This window comes from Panthera uncia, chromosome D4 (assembly GCF_023721935.1).
Source record: "Panthera uncia isolate 11264 chromosome D4, Puncia_PCG_1.0, whole genome shotgun sequence".
Taxonomy (NCBI): domain Eukaryota; kingdom Metazoa; phylum Chordata; class Mammalia; order Carnivora; family Felidae; genus Panthera; species Panthera uncia.
In genome coordinates, this window is record NC_064807.1 from 53,634,495 (window position 1) to 53,656,369 (window position 21,875).

The 21,875-nt window shown below is 39.0% G+C and overlaps 1 protein-coding gene and 1 long non-coding RNA gene across 2 annotated transcripts in view; both read left to right on the top strand.

Annotated features, from left to right (window-relative positions):
- Positions 1–17,114, top strand: part of LOC125918684 (uncharacterized) — a 32,606-nt gene extending 15,492 nt beyond the window's left edge. Inside the window, exon 4 of the long non-coding RNA XR_007456553.1 lies at positions 16,863–17,114. This is a non-coding gene — a long non-coding RNA (uncharacterized LOC125918684). The remainder of the gene's footprint in view (positions 1–16,862) is intronic.
- A 4,041-nt stretch (positions 17,115–21,155) lies between these two features.
- Positions 21,156–21,671, top strand: LOC125920731 (60S ribosomal protein L26-like; the record flags this gene model as incomplete). Its single annotated transcript, XM_049627895.1, has 1 exon — positions 21,156–21,671. A coding segment is annotated over one exon (501 nt), but the record flags the coding sequence as incomplete, so codon positions are not given.
- Between the last annotated feature and the right edge of the window lie 204 nt (positions 21,672–21,875).

The following is a 21,875-nucleotide window of genomic DNA, read 5'->3' on the forward strand; positions in this document are numbered from 1 at the left end:
GGGGGGGGCGGCCCCCACCCATGGGGGGGGAGGGGGCCCTGAGCCCAACCACAGGTGACAGCAGGAACATCTGGAAAAAGCATGAAGTCAGATGAGGTACTGAGAGGGCCACAGGGAAGGGAGAAATGTAAGTGATAGGGCTGCCCGCTCTGCCCCGAGTTAAAAGTTTATCATCCTCTCCCTCTTAAGAGCTCCCGTGTTTCATCAGCCAACCACAGAGGTGACTGAAATGTCACACCAGTTCTGAAAGGGTCAAAAACATAGTTTTTAAACTATGTTTCAAAAAACATCATTTTTTTAAAAAGTGATTCTCCTTGTAAATACTCCTGACTAGTAATCCATTGTGTGTTCATAGCAATTTGTTCATTCATTTGCCAATTGATAAATGTTTATGATTTTTTCCAATTATGAATAAAGCCACTTAAACATTTATGAACAGGTTTTTGTGTGGATATACATCTTATTTTCTCTTGAGTAAATAAATATCTAGAAGTGGAATTGCCAGGTCATCTGGTAAGTATATGTTTAACTTTTTAATAACTGCCAAACTGTTTTCTTAAAGTGGGTATACATTTTGTATCCCTACCAGTGATGCATGTGAGTTCCAATTGGTCTGTCTTCTCACTAGCACTCTGTGTGTTATAAGTTGCTTTTTTAATTTTTTATTTGATGGGTAGTGATATGTTGTATTGGTTTTAATGTGCATGTCCCTGACAACTGATGATGTTGAGTATGTTTTCATATGCTAAATGGAGAGGTGGTCTGGAATTATAGTATTTTCCATTTCTCTTGAATCTTCGTCTGCCTTATAATATTTGATTGTTGGCTGGACAAATGAAAATTATATTTAGTGATAGTTTGAGACCCAACAAACTATCCTTTTTTCTCTGCAAAATACCCAGTACTTTAGCAGTCTGGGACAAAGCTTTGAGGGTTTTTTTGCAGGCTGGAAAAACCCCATGCTTCCAGGTTGTGGCCTTTGAGTGTCTCAAGAGGAACAGATATTACAGTAGGGCCTCTCTGCCTTTGAGGCGGTAGAATACCAATCCTCAAACCTTCATGCAACTGAGTTCTCAAAACCTTTGTTCTATGTCTCAGCTGCTTCCAGTGGTTTGCCAAATGTCAGCCCTAGGGTTCCAAAATACAGTGTGGGTCATTTCTCAAGTTCTCAGTGTAGCTCTCCCTTTCAGTTTCCTTTTGACTACCAGTAAGTCCTCCTTTGGTTCACCTTTTTGAACTCTAATCATTTCCTTGTTCTAATTTCTTACTATCTTATTTGGTCTCCAATTCTTGCATGAAAGTGTGTGTGTGTGTGTTTCAGCTTTTTTAATTTCCTTCAATGGGAGGTACAGTTGGAATTATATAGTCGGCCAGTCCTTGAATCTCAAATAATTGGGAGACCAAAAATAAACAAATAAATAAGTGAACAGATACGTGTCAGGTGGTGAAAAGTGTTATAGAGGAAAAATAAGGCAGAATAAAGGATATAGGAATGCCAGGGATGAGGGAAAGAGTTGTCGAATAAGATCTTTCTAAGATGATAATATTTGGGCAAATAACTCTGAAAAGTGAGAGGTAGTTGTTCTGGGAAATTGTGGGTAAGCTGGAACACAGTGTGTACAAGGGGAACAGGGAGCAAGAGATTAAAAACATGGAGTGAGAGAGGGAGCTGAGGGTAAAGTCATGGAGAGCCTTGTAGGTCATCTTGTCTTCAGATCTTACTCTGAATGAGGAGCCATTAAAGGCTCTGGTCTCTATGTGAAAACAGATGTGGTGGGGAAGGGGGGGAGGAAGAAAGAATCCAGTTGGGAAGTTGCTGAAATAATTCAGGTGAGGGGGCGAAGCATGATACACACTCGGACCAAGAAAATAGCAGTGAAGTTGGTGAAAAGTTCAGATTTTTTATATACAGTGTTTTATATACAGTGTATTGGTAAAACCAATAGGATGTACTGATGGATGTGGGGTATAGAGGAAGACTGGAAGTAATTTTTTTGCCTGGGCAACTGGACAGAGATAGCATTTTCTGAGATGTGCAAAGCTATACAAGGAGAGGTTTGTCAGTGGAGCAATCAAGGATGTTGTTGAGATCCCTAATAGATATTCAAATGAATTCAAGTTTGAGGAGATGGTTGGCTATGAGCTTGTAATTTAGGAAAGAGGTCTGGGCTAGAAATTTAAATTTCTGAATTATGGGTATGTAGATGCTTTCAAAGCTAAGAGACTGGGGATGGCATTACCTATGAAGTTAATAAAGACAATTAAAAAGGCTTTAGGCTAAACTCTGAAGGGTCTTAACACTTAGCAGTCAGTAGATAAAGAGGGCCTGACCAGCCAGAATAGAAGGAGAACCAAGAGAAACTGATGTCTCAAGCCAAATGAGGGAAGGGTTCCAAGAAGGAAGCATGAACAACAGTTCTGAGAGGTTCAAGTAAAGCCATAGATTAAGCAATGTCCAGGTCACTGATGGCTTTGACAGGGGCTGTTTCAGTAAATGAGATTGATAAAGGGAAAAAATGACTCTTCTTTTTATTTAAAAATAGCCTTTACCAAGTTTAATAAAGGAGATGATGCTTATTGTACCAACATGAGATTTACTAATTTTCCTCTGAGACAGTTAATGTGAATTACATTGATAAGCCAATTGCTCAAAGAGGCTTTACTTATTCTGAATAATCTCATCATTACTTAAATTAGGACTTTAATATTCTAGAAAGACATACCTTTACTTACGAAGGAAAGAGCAAGTTTTAGAAAAGTGAATCCAAACAATCAATGGCATTTGACAATATTGGCATTAGAATGACATTCGTTCTTTTGAGCAAAACCCAAGAAAAATAATTCTAATAGGACCCTCTGGGCAGCAGCAAATAACAGCCTTGCATGATGTCATCTCAATAGATAGAAGCCCTCCCCAACCTTGCCATGAAAAATGCTCAGTGGTTTGTCTCTTTATTTATCTGAAGTATTATTTCTTTGGCCTCAGAAATAGCTTTGTCTACTCCAATCTCTGGATTGTCTTTTATTTTTCATATTCTCAAATTTCTCTTATTTATCTAATACCCTCATATTTTGTGATATGGGAGCAGGTGGACATTACATAATTTTTGAGCTCTTATACAAAACAAAAGTAACATTTAGAATCTTAAAATAACACAAACAAGCTTTCATGTCTATAAATTCCCAAACATTAAATTTTCTTTCACTAAAATATTTCCTAATTGTCTTTTAATTAAAATTTTTTTCAATAAAATATTAGATATGCTTAAACTACTTAAGATATTTAAAATTGGAAATGGTGGGGGGTTTGGGTGGCTCACTCAGCTAAGCATCTGACCTTGATTTCGGCTAAGGTCATCATCTCACAGTTCATGAGTGCAAACCCTGAGTCGGGCTCCATGCTGACCAAGTGGAGCCTGTTTGGGATTCTCTCTCTCTCTGTCTCTCTCTCCTTCTCAAATAAATAAATAAATAAATACTTAAAAAAAAAAAAAAAAGAATGATAGCATTGGAGTCTATCTCACTTAGGTTTAAATCCCAGGTCTTCTACCTAGTTTCATAACCTTGAGAAAGCCACTTAATCTTTCTTAACCTCATTCTTCACCTATAAATGGGGATAATAGTACCTGCCTCACAGAGTTATTATGATGATTTTATAAGATTATATATGAAAAGCACTTAACATAAGGCCAAGCCTTTGGCAGGTGCTGAATAAAAAATTACTGTTTCACCATCATCATCATCATTCGAATTGGACAATCTCCAAAGTCAAGTAGCTTAAAATAAAACAAAACAAAAAAACTAGAGTAAGTATGATCATTGCCAAAGGTTGGAATTCGAGTTCACAAGGGAGATATCTATTTATATTAAGGCTTTAACAATAAAACACACTAAAGAGGAGAGGTCAGGATGATTCATTGCATTCCTTGTGCTGGATGCCAGGTGTTTTTATATATACATCTCAAGTAAGCTTGACGACAACCCTGGAAGGGAGATAGTATATGCCCACTTTACAGATGAGAAAATTGAAACTTAGCGCGGTGACGTGATTTGGCCAAGATCATGCAACTGTTAACTTGCAGAATCATTGCTCAACTCCAATTTGTTTAACTCCAAAGCCCCATTTCAACTAAACTTCCAAAGTAGAGTCACTTTGGGGACTATTCCAACTGGACTGCTCACCCTTATGCAGACTACATCTGAACTGAAAACATGAGTTTGAGAGTGACCCAGGCTTTGTCACCCTCAACTTTTATTCTCTCTCTTCTCACACAATCTGATCATACCAAAGGAACTCCAGAATTAAGAGAGCTCATAACCACATCTGCTGCCTGCATACAGCCTGACTGCTGGCTCGACTCTACTGGTTCTTCTCTGCATGGAGTTGGAACATTTCACTACCCTGGACAGTGCTTTTCCCCATACTGAGCAAATCCGATGGAGCCGGATCAGGGCTGACTATACTTCCTGTGGTCCCAGGAACACAGTCACGATAATTACCAGTCAACTTTGGGTTGAAGAAGTTGCCTGACTCAGCAAGGCTGGCATTTCCTCCTACACAATTCTTTCCAGTTCATTGGCATTGGTATCCAGGAGTGGCTGGAGAATTTTGATAACAGCTTGCTGGTTGGATTCCAAGAGAATAGCTCAGATTCTGCTGAAGACTCATCAGAAAGTGGAGAAATACTGACAAAGGAAGTTAATGATGACCCCTTTGGAAACTTTGACTACCTCTACAGATGCCTTCACAACTATTTAAAGTATCACCTTGGAGCTAACTGAGACACCAGAAAAGGAAACAAACCCCATGAATGGAAATTAACAATCAGGCTGTGACCCACTTAAGTAGGTGTTATGCGGCTTGCCAAAGGCCTGCCAGAGAGCACACCCTGGGTTAATGGCTTGGTGCCTTCCTTTTCATCACTTTTATTATTTTTTTAAGTTTATTCATTTATTATTTCTGAGGGAGAGAGAGAGCACAAATAGAGGAGGGGCAGAGAGAGAGAGGGAGACACAGAATCCAGAGCAGGCTCCAGGCTCTGAGCTGTCAACGCAGAACCTGATGTTGGGCTCAAACTCACAAACCGTGAGATCATGACCTGAGCCGAAGTCAGATGCTTAACCAACTGAGCCACTCAGGTGTCCCATTCTTTTCATCACTTTTAGATGAAAGTTACAATTGTCTCCTAATTCCCTTGCAGAACTGTGCCCTCTTCCTCCCTCACCTCCATTCTTGGTAGCTTTTTCTAACTACTAACTAACTACTTCATAAAACACAAGCAAAGAACTAGAAAAGGTGACTGGTTCAAACAATTGTGGATATTAACATGTTAAGTTATATTTACCATGTAATATAGAAGTCATGAATCGTGAGTTAAGACACTGTATTTCTGTAAGCTGTGGGCAATACTTGGCACACTTAGAGTGATTCATAAAAGTTCTTTAAAGACCTTCCAAGACTGGAACCCAATCAACACCTCTAGTTACACCTCCTTTGCTATTTAATCTATGCTCTTGTCTAACACTGTCTAATAGGAATAAAATGTGAGTGACTTATGTCATTTTAAAAAATATTTTAAAAACTAAAAGAAACAGGTGAAATTAATATTAAGAACATATTTAACCCAATGTATCCAAAATATTATTTTAACATTTAACCAATATAAAATAATTATTAATGACATAAATTCTTCTTCTTTTTTTTTTTTTTGGTACCAAGTCTTCAGAATCTAGTGTATATTTTACACATACATCTCCTTTCAATGCTCACTAGCCACATTTCAAGTGCTCAGTAGCCTGATGTAATTAATGGTGACCTCATGGGATAGTGCAGCTCTAGTCAAAGAAGTTGGAAGAATACACAAATAAGGAAGTAGTACAAGCTCTCCAGAGGAAAGTAAATATAGAAGGATTTAAGGCATTCTTGCTGTTGCATAAACTTTGCTCCCCAGGAGGATGTGCTGAGACTCACTAGTAATTAGCCTACACCATTTTGGTCTGATTTTGAGGGAAGTAGAAACTGAATGAGGAAGGTGCCCAAGCTGTGAAATGTCTTAAAGGCACAGAACCTTATAAACTAAGAGTGCTCTGCCAAGAAAAAAGACCGTTTAAATGAGCGAGTGGGAACGAGAAGGATGAGGATGAGGAGAGAAGGCTCTATTACTTCTGAGATCCCTTCTAACCTGGGAGTTTTATGATTCCATATTCTATCAATTTTGTAAATGAGTACTTTTAAAGTGTTTTGCAAATGTTTGTTCTTTTTAAATAATTTAACTATTCAAGCTAAAATTTGGTCGATGCTACAAATTCAGGAAATGAAAAATTTAAGTGCCGATCCCATCCTAAGTGGATGAACAGGGGTTCAGGTTTCTGGGGTTCACATCAAAAAAGGTTCTAACTTATTTGCAGGTACTTTGCATAGTTGCCTAAAACAGTGGGTTTGGAATCTGAAAGACCTAGGTTCTAGGTTGGCTCTCGTGGTTACAGGAATTGCAACTTTGGATGAGTCTCTTAAACTCTATATATCATCTATATGATGGAAATAATAATATCTATCACTCAAACTTCATGAAAGAATTTACTTAGATAATATGCAAAGCTCCCACAAAATTCTCCACAAATGGTAGTGATTATGCCTTGTTACTTTACAGTTTTGATTATTCAAGGACAGCCATTCCCATGTAGTAAAACCTTTGGAATGGTTTCTTCACGTTGGTGGAAATTTTCCTTATAGCAACAGCTAAAAAAATGGCTACATAAAATAGTATTTCTTCCAACTCCAAAGGGCTCCCTTCCAAAACAGCCACTTAGGAACAAGAGCCACTGAAAAGTGATTGATGTCTTCTCATCAGCCCATGGCAGGAACTGGTTTGTGTAGCAGCATCAGGCTGAACTGAGAAGAACCAGGGACTAGACACATCCTTTGCCAGGGGGCTCCCAGTGGAGTTCTTGCACACTATTCTTCAGTGTGCTGTGACTCAAATTCAATTCTAAGCTGTAGTTGTGTGACTAAAAGCCTAAAGGAGAAAACAAACAAAGAAAACAAAACCCCCAAACAGCCTCAAAGTCCTGCCGCTCTGAAAGACCTCTGGCAACAAGAAACATCCCTTTAGTAGGGCGGAAGGGCCAAGAGAAGCATTTCCATTTTGCAACTCTCTTACTAACCAAAAACACAGGAGAGGTTTTCAAATACGTGTACATTGACAAAGGATTAAAAAATCACAGGGGAGGGTGTGGGTGGGAAGCAACACAAAGTTTCCTGGACATCTCTGTCCAACACCACATATTTAGAGGTCATGTCAGAAAATGATACCTGCTCATAGGACTTGCTTCCTTTTAAGTCACAGCTTTACATCGTTGGCTTATTCTGGAAATAATAATTGCTCCTTCCTGGGGTGCCTGGGTGGCTCAGTCAGTTAAGCATCTGACTTACAGTTCGTGGGTTTGAGCCCTGCATTGGGCTCTGTGCTGACAGCTCAGAGCCTGGAGTCTGCTTTGGATTCTGTGTTTCTGTCTCTCTCCACCCCTTCCTCGGTCTCTCTCTCTCTCTCTCTCTCTCTCTCTCTCTCTCTCTCAAAAAAATAAATAAACACTAAAAAGTTATTAAAAAATAATAATTGTTAATTCCCAAGGATTGTTTTGCATTCCTAAAATATCACACTGCCAGGAATACTTTGAAAAGCTTCATTGTTCAGGGTCTTGGGTCCTTGACTGATAGGTCCCACCCAATGAACTGGTGCATAAAATAGATAACCTAGAAGCCAACAGCCTGGTTTTGAGCCAGACAGACCTACCATTAGAACTTTGGCCCTGCTCATTTAGTAGCTTGTGATCTTGACAAATCACTCTCTTAATTCTCAGTTCCTTCTATAAACTATGGATAAAAAGATATCTACCTCATAGGATTATTGGCCCAAATAAGAAAGCCTATAAAGTACTTAACATAGTGACTGGCATGTAGTAGTATGTCAATAAATGTTGGCTGTTTTCCTGTACAAAATTTTTGGGACTGTGTCTTAGCAGTTTCCAAAAAGTGAAACTAGAGAATTGCCAAATAATAGCAATCTATGCAATCCCAACAATTTATGCAACAGAATAATATTGCAGCAAGACCATTTACCTAGCTCCACACAAAGCTCCTGAAGAAGAAAAACATCTGTGAATAAAGCACAGCCCATTAGAGCTGGAAGAGCCCTTAGATACCACTCAGTTTAAACTTTTCTTTTCTAAACAAATGAAATCTTTGAGAGGTAAAGTAACTTGTCCCATGTGAAAAGCTAGTTAGAGGCAGGGCCCAAGTTCAAATCCAAATATCTTGACACTTAATTCTGTGATCCAATGAGTTCAAGTGCTTTTGCAGTTAAAACAAATCCTGAAATGCCAAGACATGAGTCATCACAGGGAAAATCTCTTGTATCTCTCATTCATCCCATTAGCCATTCATTTGAAATTCCATGGTCATATCCTAAGATGCTCTCTCAACAGCAAACAGAGGGCAAATGATGACAAGAAACTGCCTTAGCAGGAAATGCCCTCCAAGTCACTGCAAACCTGAAAGCCATCACCATGATGGCCATTTTGCCTAAATTCATTTGAGAAAAAGGCACAGTGTGTGAAACACTTCATCAAATGCCTGTGACCATTTATGCCAAAGAATTGGGAAAAATAATCAAACTCTATCCTCTGACCTGTAACCCAAGAGACATATGAAGAAGGTTGTACCAGACAGTCTCTAGGATGATACCCAATAATCTCCACTTCTGATATTCACACGCTGGGGTAATCTCAAGCCCTAGAGTGTGGACTGAATTTATTGACTTGCTCCTAACACAAAGACTACAGCAGAAGTGATAGGATGTCAATACTGATACAAGGTTATAAAAAGACTGCGTCTTCCATCTTGGCCACTCCCTCCCTGGGGGAGCCATCTGCCATGTTGTAAGGTAGACTGGTGGAGAGGATCACATGAATAAGCGTAGAAGCAGATATACTAAGGTCTGATAATAATCATGTTAGTGAATTCGGAAGCAGGTTTTCAGCCCCAGTCAAGTCTTGAGGTGACTGCAGCTCCAGCTGACAGCTTGACTGCAACTTTATGAGAAACCCTGGGCTAACGTACCAGCTAAGCTGCTCCCAAATTCCTGACCAACAGAGATTGTGCGATAATAAATGCTTGCTGTCTTAATCTGCTAAATGTTGTGGTAAATTGTTAAACAACAATAAATAATGAATACAAGATGCAGACATGGTTGGGATAAACTACCCCTGAACAGAAGGCTTGATGAAATGTTCTCTCAAAGAGCAAATATCTTTATTTTCATCACAGACAGTCCAGAAAAACACTAACTAATTTTCCATGAGACTCCTCCAAGGCTCTATGAAAATCAGACAATTATATGTGTAGATGATATCAGTGTTATTCTCTGGGCTGTGAAAAGTGGGAAAGTTTAGTGTATTGCTATCCTCAGTGCCTGGCCCATGTTGGCTTTCTATAAATAATTATGAATGAATGAATGAAAGATCTATCCTAATGGCATAACTGTGGGTCTTCACTAGTATCATGGAGATAATATTTTTTAAATATCTTCATTTATTTCCATAATTTTTTATTAACCCAGGAGTTATTTCTTTCCCATGCATGTCATCTGCCTTAAAGATAAGCCAAGAATCATGCTGTACTAGGGAAGGAGAAGGTCAGCACCAACTCAAACAAATGTCTTTTTTTTAATCAGAAAAAGTTTTGTAAAGTAACATTTTATTTTTTTATTAAGTATAATTAATTATAAAGTGTTATATTATGTGGGGAAAGAGGTTCAAGAATTCCTTATACTTACATAAATGGGTTAGAAAAAAGCTTAGGGTGGAAAGCTGCCCCCCCCCCCTTGGGGTAAAAGTGCCCAAGGCTAGCTAACGAGATATTGTAATGGAACCATGAGTAACTTGTTATATCACCTGCAGGAAATTACTTTCCATCAGACACCAATATACTATTGTACTTTGATCACAATCTCCACTTGCCTCCCAGACCCTTTGCTTCTTACACACAAAAGTTAACGATTGCTATCTGATTGTTTTCTTCACATTCACCATATGTGTAAGATCTTGAGAGCACAGTAAATACAGAGACAAAAATCTCTGTTCAGGGTTCTTGTCTCCTCCTGGACATTAGCCCCTCTCATATTCAATCCTATGTCTGCTCTTTTCCCGGACAAGAGAGAACTCCAGACTCACAGTCTGCAACAATATTAGTTTCAGGTATATAATATAATGATTCAAACATTTTATACCATTCTCACTGCTCATCAAGGTAAGTGTTCTCTTTCATTTTTAGTGTTCATTTTTTTTTTTTTGAGAGAGAGAGAGAGAGCGAGAGAGCAAGCGAGCACAAGTGGGGGATGGGCAGAGAAAAAGAGACACAGAATCTGAAGTGGGCTCCAGGTTCTGAGCTGTCACGTAGAGGCTGACACGGCTCAAACCCACAACTTGAACTCACAAATGTGAGATCATGACTGAGCCAAAGTCAGATGTTTAATAGACTGAGCCACCCATGTGCCCCTAGATAAGTGTACTCTTAACTCCTTTTGTCTATTTCACCCACTTGCCCAACTCACCTCCCCTCTGGCAACCACCAGTTTGTTCTCTGTATTTAAGGGTCTGGTTTTTATTTTATTTTATTTTAATTCAAGTTAGTTAACATACAATGTAGTATTGTTTCAGGAGTAGGACCTAGTGATTCATCACATACACATAACACCCCCCAGTGCTCATCCCAACAAGTGCCCTCCTTAATGCCCATCACCCATTTAGCCCATCTCCCCCCACCTCCCCTCCAGAAACTCTCAGTTTGTTCCCTGTATTTAAAAGACTCTTATGGTTTGTCTCCCTCTCTGTTTTTATCTTATTTTTCCTTACCTTCCCCTATGTTCATCTGCTGTGTTTCTTAAATTCCACATATGAATGAAATTATATGGTATTTGTCTTTCTTTGACTGACTTATTTCACTTAGCGTTACACCCTCTAGTTTCATCCACGTTGTTGCAAGTGGCAAGATTTCATTCTTTTTTATGGCTAAGTAATCTTCCATTATATATAATTTCTTCTTTATCAATTCATCTGTGGATGGACACTTGGTTGCTTTCATATCTTGGCTATTGTAAATAATGCTGTCATAAACATAGGGGTGCATGTATCTTTTCAAATTAGGGCTTTTGTTTTCTTTGGGTAAAAAGCCAGTAGTGGAATTACTCAATCATATGGTAGTTCTATTTTTAATTTTTCGAGGAATTTCCATACCGTTTTCCATAGTGGCTGCACCGGTTTGCATTCCCACCAACAGTGTACAAGGATTCCTTTTTCTCTACATCCTTGCCAACACTTGTTATTCCTTGTGTTTGTGATTTTAGCCATTCTGTCAGGTGTGAGGTGATATCTCATTGTGGTTTTCATTTGCATTTCCCTGATGATTAGTGGTGTTGAGCATCTTTTCATGTGTTTGTTGGCCATCTGTATGTCTTCTTTGGGAAAATACCTACTCAAGTCTTCAGTCCAATTTTTTTTTAATTTTTTATCTGGTGGGGGAGAGAGAGACAGAGACAGAGACAGAGACAGAGACAGAGAGGGAATCTCACACAGGTTTTGATGCTCAACATGGAACCCAGTGCAGAGCCTGACACAGAACTTAAACCTATGACCCTGGGATCATGACCTGAGAGTAACTCAAGTGTTCAACTGACTGAGCCATCCAGGCGTCCCCCCTGTCCATTTTTTAGTTGGATTTTTTTGTTTGGTGTTGAGTTGTAGAAGTTCTTTATATATTTTGGATAGTAACCTCTTATAGGATATATACTTTGCAAGTATCTTCTCCCATTCAGTACATTGTCTTCTGTTTTGTTGATGGTTTCCTTCACTGTGAAAAAGCTTTTTATTTGGTATAGTTCCAATAGTTTAATTTTGCTTTTGTTTCCTTTGCCTGAGAAGACATATCTAGAAAATATTGCTATGGCTGATGTCAAAGAAATTACTGCTAATGTTTTCTTCTAGGAGTTTTATGGTTTTAGGTCTCACATTTAGGTCTTTAATACATTTTGAGGGGTTTTTTGTTTATAGCATAAAAGGGTGATCCACTTTCTTTTTTTTTTTAAGGGTGACCCACTTTCATTCTTTTGCACGTAGCTGTCCAGATTTCCCAGCACCATTTGTTGAGGAGACTGTCTTTTCCCCATTGTATACTCTTGCCTCTTTTGTCATAGATTAATTGAACATATAAGTGTAGGTTTATTTCTGGGCTCTCTATTCTGTTCCATTTATCTATATATCTGTTTTTGTGCAGCATCATACTGCTTTGATTACTACAGCTTTGTACTATATCTTCAAATGTCTTTTTTTCTAATTCCATAGCAAGACAGTCTTGAAAACCAGACATTGCAGAGAGAGAAATATTTTTTATAAATTCTAAAATATCCTTTTTTACATATAAGAAGCAATGTTTCCATGTCTGAAAATAAAGCTTTCCTCTAAGCTATTGGCAGAGTGGATGCAGAGGTGACCCAAGGGAAGTTCCTGTAAGACAGGAATAGAAAATAAAAAGTATTTTACCAAAAGAAGAAAAGAAAGGCAAGAGGTGAAGTGCTCGGGGCCCTGGCTTTCCCTTCTGACCTTTGTTTCTGAGTGGCAACTTAAAGGCTATGCAAAAGAAAACTCCAGAAAGTTTGGGAAAAGGAAAACCAGAGAGATTTGTGCCCCACTCCCAATTTGGGATTTGGAAGGAGATTGCCTCTCAGGGTACACTGTGTGGACATGGGGTATGACAGGAGCATAGAGGAAGACAAAAGAGAAGTTATATAAAAAAAGTTATACTTGTTGCACTGCTTGCTATTCATTTTGTTAAATTTTAACTCCAGTTCACAAGTAGGTCAGCTTAGGTTTGCCTGGTTCCAGGGGTGCCCCTGAGGCCCAGGCTTAGGTCTTTCCAGTAGCCTGTGGGAACAAATGTGGAACAGTTGTTGTAGCTCTGATTGACTCCCACTTCCTTCTGTCCAGGAGTGACAAGATCCTGCCCAGAATCGACTGTCCACACAGCATTAGTCAGCAAGTTCTGTCTTTGCTGTTGGTGCCCTTAGAGTAAGCATACTCCTTTCTCTTTTGCAGCAGTGTGGTTATAACCACAGGCAGATAGACCTGGGTGCCCACAGTGGCCCTGCCAGTTGTTAGTTGTCTGACCTAGGGCAACTTTTGCTGGGCCTTGATTTTCATTATCAATAACAATAACATATTTATAATAAATAGGTATAATATTTCAGGGCTTACAGCATGGAAAGCACTTTACAAAGCATATAATATGCCTTATCTCATTTAATTCACACATTCACCATAGGTGTAGTAAAAACTGTTTTTATCTTCATTTTATAGAAGAGAAAACCTGCCCAAAGTTGCACAACTAATAAGTAGCAGTAGGAATTGAATCTGGGTCTGGCTGACTGCAAAACCTGTGAAGTTAATGGCCATATAGGAGGACTCCTTGGTTGGGCTGATGCTTTGAGCACCTCGGAACATAACGACCCCTTATATGTAATGTGCCTGCTAATCTGTGTCAATAGTTGGTCCTGAATAGTATCAGCATTGATCCCTGTGTGGTCAAGGTAACTCTTTTCTGTGTATATACAACTTTTAAACAGGTCCCACATTTATTCTGACAAAAATATTTGAATCTGTAACTATGACTTCTCAGTTTCCATTAAGCTCCCTTCTGGGGCTGGGGTCATGCCACTGCACGCTCCCCCTAGGTTTGGAGACCGATGCCTCCTGGTGACCGCCTGCGGCAGCGTTCCTTAAAGCCAGTGACAGCCTGGGCAGGTTCCCAGCTGCTGAAATTAGCCTGCAGGATCCTTGAAGGCAAAGGTATATTTTAGGACAGAAGTACCAAACAACATCACAGAATGGCAAGTGATCAGAACACAGCCCCTTCCATGTTTTCCCTGACGTCCAAATAGTTCATGCTCCTGTTTGACCCTGTTGTATAGGTGGCTTGTATACAATGAAAGAATCCATTTATTTGTTAAATCAACAAATATTCATGTACATACAATTCTGGAACTGAATTATAATAACTTTCTTTTAATACATTATAATTATAATAAACAAATTATCTTCTTCATAGGACTGCACCACATTTTAGTTAGCAAACTTATTTATTGCAAGTGATTTCATTATCTGCTAAATTCTTCCATGGGAATCATTTAGAGTTCCTGGTAATAATAATGACTGATGATAATGCTTCTTAATGAATTACCATGAGTAAAAAGTATGACTCAATAGCCCCAGTATGGAAAGAACTTTCTGATCTAGATCAGGAATATTCAAGACAGAAAAAAACTCAGATGTTTTATTCCACACTACCCCCTGCCCCACGGGCATAATTTACAAATCACGAAGTAGGCTCAGAGACTCTATGTCATTTTCAAGGTCATTCAGTGAGTTCAAGACACAACTATGGGTCCTAATTTCTAGGGCAGTGAAGTCACGTCACCTCACCACACCACACTTCCCCATTCACGTTCTGCCATACAACTATGGCAGTAACTGTGAACAGGTAACTCACTACTCTCCACTTTGGGGATGGAACTGAGAGGTTATTACACAGGTCACATTCACAGGAAGAATGCAAAATATTTATCGAATAGAAAGTAGAGATGGGCTAGGAATCCAAATCCAGGAGGAATTTATTGAACCTTCAACATGCCAGACCACCAGCATCTCATCTCATTTGTACAACAATTCGTGCAAATGACATAACTACTCCATTTCACAGCTGAGAAAATGGGGTTTAGAGAGGGCATGAAGTGCCCTTAATTCACACAGTAAGTAATGGAGTGAGGATTTATTATTGGACGTTGTGATTCCAGTCTAGGTCCTTTCTACTTCCTCTTGGCAACACTTTATTGAAGTTTCTATTAGCACCCTCAAGGGGAAGAAATAAGGATCTCCTTGGCTATATACATGTCCAAATACTGCATCATGTGCTGTTTCCAATGTCCATTTAGGGTAAAGGCACAGCATTGAGCTCATGGCTTTTATGTTGAGGAATTATTCTTCCCTCTGATTGATGAACTGAAATTATTCGGAAAGATCTTAGGTAAAGTGTGACTGCTGGCACGAAGGACAATGGTAATGGAATAATAATAAATTACAACCTCAGGCATCTTCCCTCCTGTTCCAGCTTGGACAGCTTATTACCATACAGATAAACCTTCCCACTAGCTCAGGAAAAATGTAAACATCAGCTTCTGCATTTTGCCTATATTGATAGTTGGTCATGTGCCAAATGGGTTTGGTGTGCAATTTAGTACGCAACAGTAAAACTTCTAAATCTACCACCTTTGGCTTGTATTTTATTTCCCCCACATGCTCAAAAGCTCCACCATTTCATTTCTATGCCAGCTGGGAATATGTAACTCTTTACTAATTTCCCCTGTCTCTTATAGATCAGGTCCTCTTCCTCCTCCTCCTCCTCCTCTACCCCCTTCTTCCCCCTCCCCCCTCCTCCTCCTTCTTCACCTCCTCCTTCTCCTTTTTTTTTTTTTTTTTTGTTGCATCACCTTGCTATGTATGCTAGAAACCTTTAAATATTTAAAGTTGTAATTTAGCAAACTACAGACAAGCCAGAAATAAAAGTCTGGATTAAAAATATTTTTTTCTAGGGGTGCCTGGGTGGCTCAGTCGGGTAAGCCTCCGACTTCAGCTCAGGTCATGATCTCACAGTTTGTGAGTTCCAGCCCTGCATCAGGCTCTGTGCTGATAGCTCAGAGCCTGGAGCCTGCTTCAGATTCTGTGTCTCCCTCTCTTTCTGCCCCTCCCCTGCTCATGCTCTGTCTCTCTCTGTCTCAAAAATAAATAAAAACATCAAAAAATTTTTTTCTATACAAAAGGGTTAGAGATGCACTAATCCAAAGAAGGAAAAGACTGAATCTCCAGCACAGGTTGTTTTGAGAAGTTGCTGGATATACTGCCTTTGTAAGGTGACACCCTGTTAACCATTGGTGTAGAGACAAAGGGCATATAGTACCTATTGCTGGATTTTTCCTTCTTCAAAGTTTCTCCTCCTGCCAGAGCCCTTTCCTTTTGCTTTCTCTTCCTAACTTCCCATTCCCTGCACACCTGCATGGCAGTACAGCTACAGCCTCACCCCCATCCATTGGTACAGCTCTTATCATGACCACCAACAACATTCTAGTTGCTAAATCTATTGAGTCCTTTCATACTTGTCCTTTATGCCAAACTGTTTATTGCTCCTTCCTTTTCAAAACTCTCCTCTTTAGGTCAATAATAATAATTATTGTCATTATTATTATAAGTTTGCATTAATAGAGTGCTTACAATATATAAAGTGGTATGTTAAACACTTTACATGTGTTCTGTCCTTGAATACTCATAACCCCATGGGATAAATATTATTATTATACCTAGGTTACAGATGAAGAAATTGAGGCCCAAAAGGTTAGCTAACTTGTCCAAAGTGACACAGCTAATAAGCAGCACTTTTCTGAACCCAGGTTTCCCTAATGCCAGAGCCCATGTTTGTAAGCCTTATCCTACATTGCCTCATAAATTTTTCAGGACAATGACTATATAGAAACAATAAAGCCACTAAAGTTAGATCTAGATCACAATTCGTTTTTCCAAATTTGAGCTAGAGCAATGTTAGAAAATAAAGATTTTTTTTAAAGGTGAGAGTAAAATAGATCATAAAAGTACCACCAAATAAATTTAGTCTTTTAGAAACAAATTAAGGTAAAATGAAAAAGCATTTGATCATCTCCAAGATTTTTCCCCATATCTTGCTTAACATGTGAGTATTTGGTTTTCAGCCTATGGAAGACAGACTCTGGAAGGCCCCCATGACCCCTACTTCCTGGTGTTCACACGCTTGAATAATCCTCTCTCAGTAAGTGTGAGCAGGACCTGTGACCAGCTTCTAAGCAACAGAATATGGCAAAGATGATGGGATGTCACTTTTGTGTACACTAGGTTACATTTTTAAAGACCACCTTGCTAGCACACTCATTCTAGAGACTCTGCCTGCTGCCCTGGTGAAATAAATGGCCACGTTGGGAAGTCAACGTGAGAAGGGAGTAAAGGTAGCTGCTAAGAACCATGCACACCCTCCAGGCAATAGCCAACAAGACGCTGGAGCCCTTCGTCCTACAACCACAAGGGAATGGATTCTGCCAAAAATCCAGTTGAGCTTGGAAGCAGATACTTTCCTAAATGAGCCTCCAGATGAGAAGGCAGCCCAAATGACACCTTCCTAGGGAGACCCTGAGCAGAGGACCCAGGTAAGTCAAGCTCTGATGCACAGGAGCCATGACATAATAAGTGTGTATAGTTTTAAGCTGCTAAATTTGTGGTCATTTTATACGAATACACAGCCTCACTCATGGCCTTTCCCAAATTTCAACAAAAATTCTTATGAAATCACACAAAAAGGACTGTAAAAAAATCATAACAAGACTGGATACTGTGTCTGAGAGTCAGTCTATTCTCAAAATCTTGAAGGGACTGTGCCACGAAAAGAACCTGTGTCAATTATTCTATGTACTAAACAAAGGGCAATTGGTATCTATTCCTGCATAATAAATTGTCCCAAAATTTTAGTAGTTTAAAACACCTGTTAGTATTTATTCTCAAAAAGTTAAAGGTAGCATTACCAAATGATCCAGCAATTCTACTCCTAGGCATATACCTGAGAGAATTGAAAATATGTGTTCACACAAAAACTTGCATACCAATGTCCATAGCCGTGTTATTCTTAGTAGCCACGAGGTGGGAACAACTCAAGTGATTAAATGGATCATCTGATGATGAATGCATAAACAAAATACAGTATGTCCATACAATGGAATATTATTCAGCCATAAAAAGGAATGAAGTGCTGATACATGCTACAATATGATAAAGCTTGAAAATATTATGCTAGATAAAAGAAGCCAGACACAAAATGTCACATATTATGTGATCTATTTGATATGAAATATCCAGAAAAGGCAAATTCAGGAAAACAGAAAATAAATCACTGGTTGTCAGAGGATGGGAAGAGAGAAGAATTAGGAAGTACAGGATTTATTTTGAGGGTGATGGAAGTATTCTGGAATTAAGCAGTGGTAATGGCTGTGCAACATCATGAATATACTAAAACCACTGAACTGTATACTTTAAAATGGCGCAAATGGAAAATTATATGAAATATGAATTTTATCTCAATTTAAAATTTTACATAAAAAATAAATAAGATAAACATTTATTATTTCTCAATTTCTGTGGATCAAGAATTTGGGAGTGAATTTCCTGGGAGAGTCTAATCTGGGGTCTTTCATAAATAGTTAAGATGTCAGCGGAAGCTACAGTCATCTTAAGAAGTCTAGACTAAACTGGACTAGAGCTGGAGAAATTGCTTCAAAAATAATTCATTCACATGGCTATCAAATTGGTGCAAGTTGCTGGTGGGAGGCCTTGGTTCTTCTCAATGTAGGTTTCTTCACAGGGCTGAATGAGTGTATTTACAACGAGGCAGCTGGCTTTCCCCAAAACAAGTGATCACAAAGATAGCAAGGCAGAAGATGACATATCTTTTATTTCCTAGCCTTAGAACCCATGAAAGTATTTTCACAGAAAGCAAGAGATTTTGTTTAGCTTCTAACCACTTTTCTTTCCCTATTAAGAAAGTTAAGGAGTTTACCAACTAGAATACTGAGAATACAAATCTTCCAGGAATGATAGATAGATAGATAGATAGATAGATAGATAGATAATTGATAGATAGATAGATAGATAATTGATAGATAGATAGATAGATATCAGAATGTTGTTCTATCCTATTTATTCTACTTTTTCTACATTATCAGCAGCTATAACTCCCACTAACCATGTCAGCATGAAGTGGGGAATAAAGGGAGGGGATTAGGACAGCAAAATGAGATAATGCCATCAGGTAAAGAACAGTAGGTGGAGCTGGAGAAAGATAAACCCTGGGGAAAAGGTATACAGGAAATTATAGATTTTCACAATACCATCTGTTTAGTTACTAGAGAGCCTGGCAGTGGGAGTAGCAGGCTATAGTATCTCAGTCCAGCCAAGCCAGACTAAATGAACGAGTGCTAGATTTTGCTATCTGAAAATAGAACACAACCAGATTCAAAAGGACAAAGAATGAGGTCAAAGACTATCCATTTACTGTATTTGTTGGTAGAAATATCTCTTACTCAATTGTAAGTTAGTAGGGGAAAAAGCATAAAGCTTATTTTTAAAATGCTGTAGAACAAGGAAGAAGGAATTGTATACTCAGTATAAGAAGAAACCTCAGAACATAATCTAATTAGATCCAGAAAAAGAAAACTCTAGAAATCTGTTTGCCATTTTTAGCAGGGTATAAAAAAATAAGACTGTTTATCATTAAAAAAATTATCATAAAAAACTCTCATAGAAAAAATATAGGAACAATCTAAGATGGAAGATAACAGGATGATATGAAAATGGAGATGAATGAGATGAGAAAAGTTACGAACTTCAGTATATAATCATATTTAAGTCTATATTTGGAGATAACATTTACACTATGAAAAGCATGAGGGGAAAGGAATGAAGAAAATACAATTTTTTAAAAAAGATATTTATGGAAGACAAAGAAAGAGACTTGGACAGAAGAATTATTCACGTTCCTTCCAAAGAAGAAAACTTGAGACAGAAGCAGTAATCAAAGACATATTTTAGGAATATTTTTCTGACTTGAAAAACACTGGAGTATGAAAGTTAGGAAGGAAAGGGTTGACTCCTTCTCTACCCAGGGTAATAAATTACCTCAATCAGACGTCACTGTAAACATGTCAAGGGTACTTTTTCTTGAGTATTCTCTATCTACAGAATATTTTCATCAGGATATGCATAGTCTATCTAGTTGCTTATTTTGAATAGAGCTGGAATGTCCAGATTTAAGAAGCATAGCTGGAGAATAAGGGGGTAGTCACATGGGCATTTTCCTATCCACGTGTAGTTGATGGAATAATAAATCAAATGGTCCTTCAAAACCAGAATGGCTCCCTTTGTGAATAAGATTTCCATACACATTGTTCAAAATTAATTGGTTCTACACACATTGTTCAAATTCCATTTAGCTAATCCAAAACCAAAACTCAAGCCCAATGTGTAAAAATAAAAAGGACATTTTGGCAAACTTTTTCAAGCTTCTGATGATTTCAGGCTCCTTCAGGAAAGGAGTGCTTTATTTATACCTGGTGTTTGCCTCTATCCTTTGAATTATTAGGAGAATTTGAGGAGGAGTACGATCTATGATTGCCGTGTGTCTGCTTTGACTTCTGTGTTAGTACAAAGATTGGAAGGGTGAACATGCTCCAGGCAAGACTAATAACAGCAATAACTATCACTTACCATGGAGCTAGGTACTGTGCTATGCATTTTACATCCATTCTTTCATTGAATCTTAAAAACAAACCTAAGCAGTAAAGTACTATTGTTATTCCACTTTATGTTAAGGAAACTGAGGCTTAGAGAGTAATTTGAGGTCATTTAAGTGTGTATTTATTTATGAGAGAGAGGGGGTGGGGAGCAGAGGTAGGGCAGAGAGAGAGAGAGGGAAACAGAGGGTCTGAAGTGGGTCCTGTGCTGTCAGCACAAAGCCTGACTCGGGGCTTGAACTCATGAACCATGAGATCATGACCTGAACCAAAGTCAGACGCTTAACTGACTGAGCCACCCAGGTGTGTCTCTGAGGCCATTGAAGGTCTCAATTCAAGGGGTGCCTGAATGGTTCAATCGGTTAAGCGGCCAACGTTGACTCAGGTCATGATCTCATGGTTTGTGAGTTCAAGCCCCACATGAGGCTCTCGGAACGGAGCCCACTTCAGATCCTCTCTCTCTGCTCCTCCCCTGCTTGCTCTCTCTCTCAAAAATAAATAAAAACATTTAAAAAACATTTTTTTAAAAAAGGTCTCAATTCAAGTAGTAGAGTTGAGGTTCAATCTATGCTACTCGATTGCCAGGCTTGAATCCTCAACTACTGTGCCTCCTGCCTCCTTTTGGGAAAAAAAAAAAAAAAAAAAAAAGGAGGAGGAGGAGGAGGAGGAGGAGGAGGAGGAGGAGGAGGAGGAGGAGAAGGAGAAGGAGAAGAACTCTTCCCTTTTTGCGGCCATCGCTGGAGCTGCCGCGGCCAATATGAAGGCCAGTCCGTTTTGGCCTCTGACCGGAGCACGAGCCATAAAAGGCATTTCAGTGCACCTTCCCACATTCGCAGGAAGATTATGTCTTCCCCTCTTTTCAAGGAGCTGCAACAGAAGTACAATGTTCGATCCATGCCCATCCGGAAGGACGATGAAGTACAGGTTGTGCGAGGACACTACAAAGGTCAGCAAATTGGCAAAGTAGTCCAGGTTTACAGGAGGAAATACGTCATCTGCATGGAAGAAGTACAGGGAGAGAAGGCAAATGGCACAACTGTCCACGTGGGCATCCGCCCCAGCAAGGTGGTCATCACTAGACTAAAACTGGACAAAGACTGCAAAAAGATCCTTGAGCGCAAAGCTAAATCTCGCCAAATAGGAAAGGAAAAGGGCAAATATAAGGAAGAAACAATTAAAAAGGTGCAGGAATAAAGTAATCTTACATACGACATTAAATAAAAACTGTTAAAATGATGAGGAAAAAAAGAAAAGAAAAGATGCACGTGTAGACATACTCTGAAAAAAAAAAAAAGGTGTAGAATTGTATAGATTAAAAACCAAAACCTGGGGCGCCTGGGTGGCGCAGTCGGTTAAGCGTCCGACTTCAGCCAGGTCACGATCTCGCGGTCCGTGAGTTCGAGCCCCGCGTCA